The 2,109-nt window shown below is 45.7% G+C and overlaps 1 protein-coding gene across 1 annotated transcript; it reads left to right on the top strand.

Moving 5' to 3' along the window:
- Positions 1-781: 781 nt before the first annotated feature.
- On the top strand, positions 782-1,609 carry LOC138870549 (uncharacterized). Its single transcript, XM_070148364.1, has one exon. It carries the CDS (start codon positions 782-784, stop codon positions 1,607-1,609), a length of 828 nt encoding a protein of 275 aa, XP_070004465.1.
- Positions 1,610-2,109: the final 500 nt, after the last annotated feature.

Genomic DNA, 2,109 nt, shown 5'->3' with positions numbered 1-2,109 from the left:
CTCAGCCTTATGTCCGACCACCTTAACAAGCCAATCACAGCCAAGCTCCACCTCCCAGAAATCAGCCTCCTTACCGACACCACTATAATCCACAACTACCCCAGAATAACTTTTGTCCTCAAGAACCAACCAGAAGACAAACTTTCACACCTATTGGTGAACCGTATTCTACCCTATTCCCAAAACTGGTCCAGATGGGTTTCCTGCATCCAGTCCCTCAGACAAGGCAAAATCCAGCATCACCTGCTTACAAAGCCGGTGTCAGGTGAGCTTATCATTTGGGAGCAGAAGGGCATGATACCAATGATTGTTGGACTTTGAAAAGGGCGGTAGAGAACTTAATAGAACAGGGAAAGATAGTATTAAGGGACGAGAGGTCCCAAATGTGACCAACAATCCGTTGCCCGCTCACAATAATGGGTCGTTGATTGGGATGATCTGTGAGGACAAGGAGTTTGATCCTAACCTGAAAGTTATAGTCGCCATTGTCGATGCAGAGAGAAAGCCTAAAACAGCCCCGAAGCAAGAGAAAGGGGAAAAGAAGACTAATACTGTCAAGACTGAGCTCGAAAAGAAGGATGAGACAAAGACAGAGACGATGGTTCCTTCGAAGAATGAGGTTCTCTATATTCCACGAGGTCGATCAGAGAAGCCACAGAGATTCGAAATGAAAAGGGGAATACCGATGTACGTGTCGAAAGTGGCCTATGTGGTCCGGGGGACAATTAAACCGCCTCGGCTGAATGAGCTAGTGGTTATCAGACGCGTGCCATAGAAGCCAATGACAGACCCGTCTACGGTACCGTGTAATTATCAACAAACATTGGTTACATACAAAGGCAAAGAAATCACAGGGGAACTTCCAGAAAATACTTCTGCTGGAAAATATTCAGACATTCAAGAAGTGAACAATGCCACACGGAAGTGCTTCCCACCTAAGAAGCCCGTAAGCACTGAAGAGGCAGAGGCTTTCTTCCAGAAGATGAATATGCCTGACTATGAAGTGGTGGATCAGTTGCGCAAATACCCTGAACAAGTGTCTATGCTATCTTTGCTAATGAGGTCCGCCGAACATCAGAAGATCCTGCTCAAAACCTTGAATGAAGCATATATGACGGCTGAGACTTCAGTTGAACAACTTGAAAAAATGACGGAAAGGTTATTTGCGGTTAATCAAGTTTCTTTTAGCAAGAACGATTTGCCTCCGGAGGGAGCAGCTCACAACAAGGCTTTACATCTGACAGTCAAGTGTGAAGACGACTACGTCAAGCGAGTAATGTTGGATGGGGATTCGGGTGTTGACATTTGTCCGCTCTCCACGTTGCAAAGAATGGAAATTGGGATCGGAAGGATTCGCCCCAATAATGTCTGTGTAAGAGCTTTTGATGGCATCAAGAGGGACATCCTTAGAGAAATAGACCTGATATTGACTATCGGGCCGGTAGAGTTCAAAGTAACTTTCCAGGTACTGGATATGGACACATCTTACAACTTTCTCCTCGGAAGACCTTGGATTCATACTGCAGGAGCTGTACCCTCCACTCTCCACCAAATGGTGAAGTTTGACTATGAAGATCGGGAAATTGTGGTCCACAGAGAAGACGAATAGTCTATTTATCAGGACCCATCCATCCCATATCTTGAAGCAAGAGAAGGGAGTGAGCACGCAGTTTATCAGGCTTTTGAAGTTGTGCTGGCGGAGCAGTATGAAGAAGGGAGCCCTTGCCCCCAACCTTTCTTGTCCAATGCTTCAATCATGGTTGCTAAAGAAATGATCCTACAGGGATTCAAACCGGGAGAAGGACTTGGAAAATCGTTGCAAGGAATAACTGAACCTATCACCTTGCCTTCCACTAAGAAACCCTTTGGGATAGGCTTCCACCCTACTCCAAAAGATGAAGATTGGGCAAAGAAGAGAAAAAATGAGGGATGGAAGTTGCCTCAACCATTGCCACATTTGTACGAAACTTTCGCAGACCAAAGTACACTGAAGAAGAAGATGATGAGGCCTTTACGGCCGAAAAGATTGAGGAAATATATGGGGTGATGAGAGAAATGCTTTACGAAACCCACATGGTTCAGCTGGGAGAAGGCACAAGCACCGCTGAG

Source organism: Nicotiana sylvestris, chromosome 6 (assembly GCF_000393655.2).
Source record: "Nicotiana sylvestris chromosome 6, ASM39365v2, whole genome shotgun sequence".
Lineage (NCBI taxonomy): Eukaryota > Viridiplantae > Streptophyta > Magnoliopsida > Solanales > Solanaceae > Nicotiana > Nicotiana sylvestris.
Note: the sequence above shows the minus strand (reverse complement) of the source record. Positions and strands in the feature narration are given on the sequence as shown.

Coding starts and splice junctions, on each gene's coding strand:
- LOC138870549 (XM_070148364.1), top strand. CDS start 782: ATGACAGACCCGTCTACGGTACCGTGTAATTATCAACAAACATTGGTT.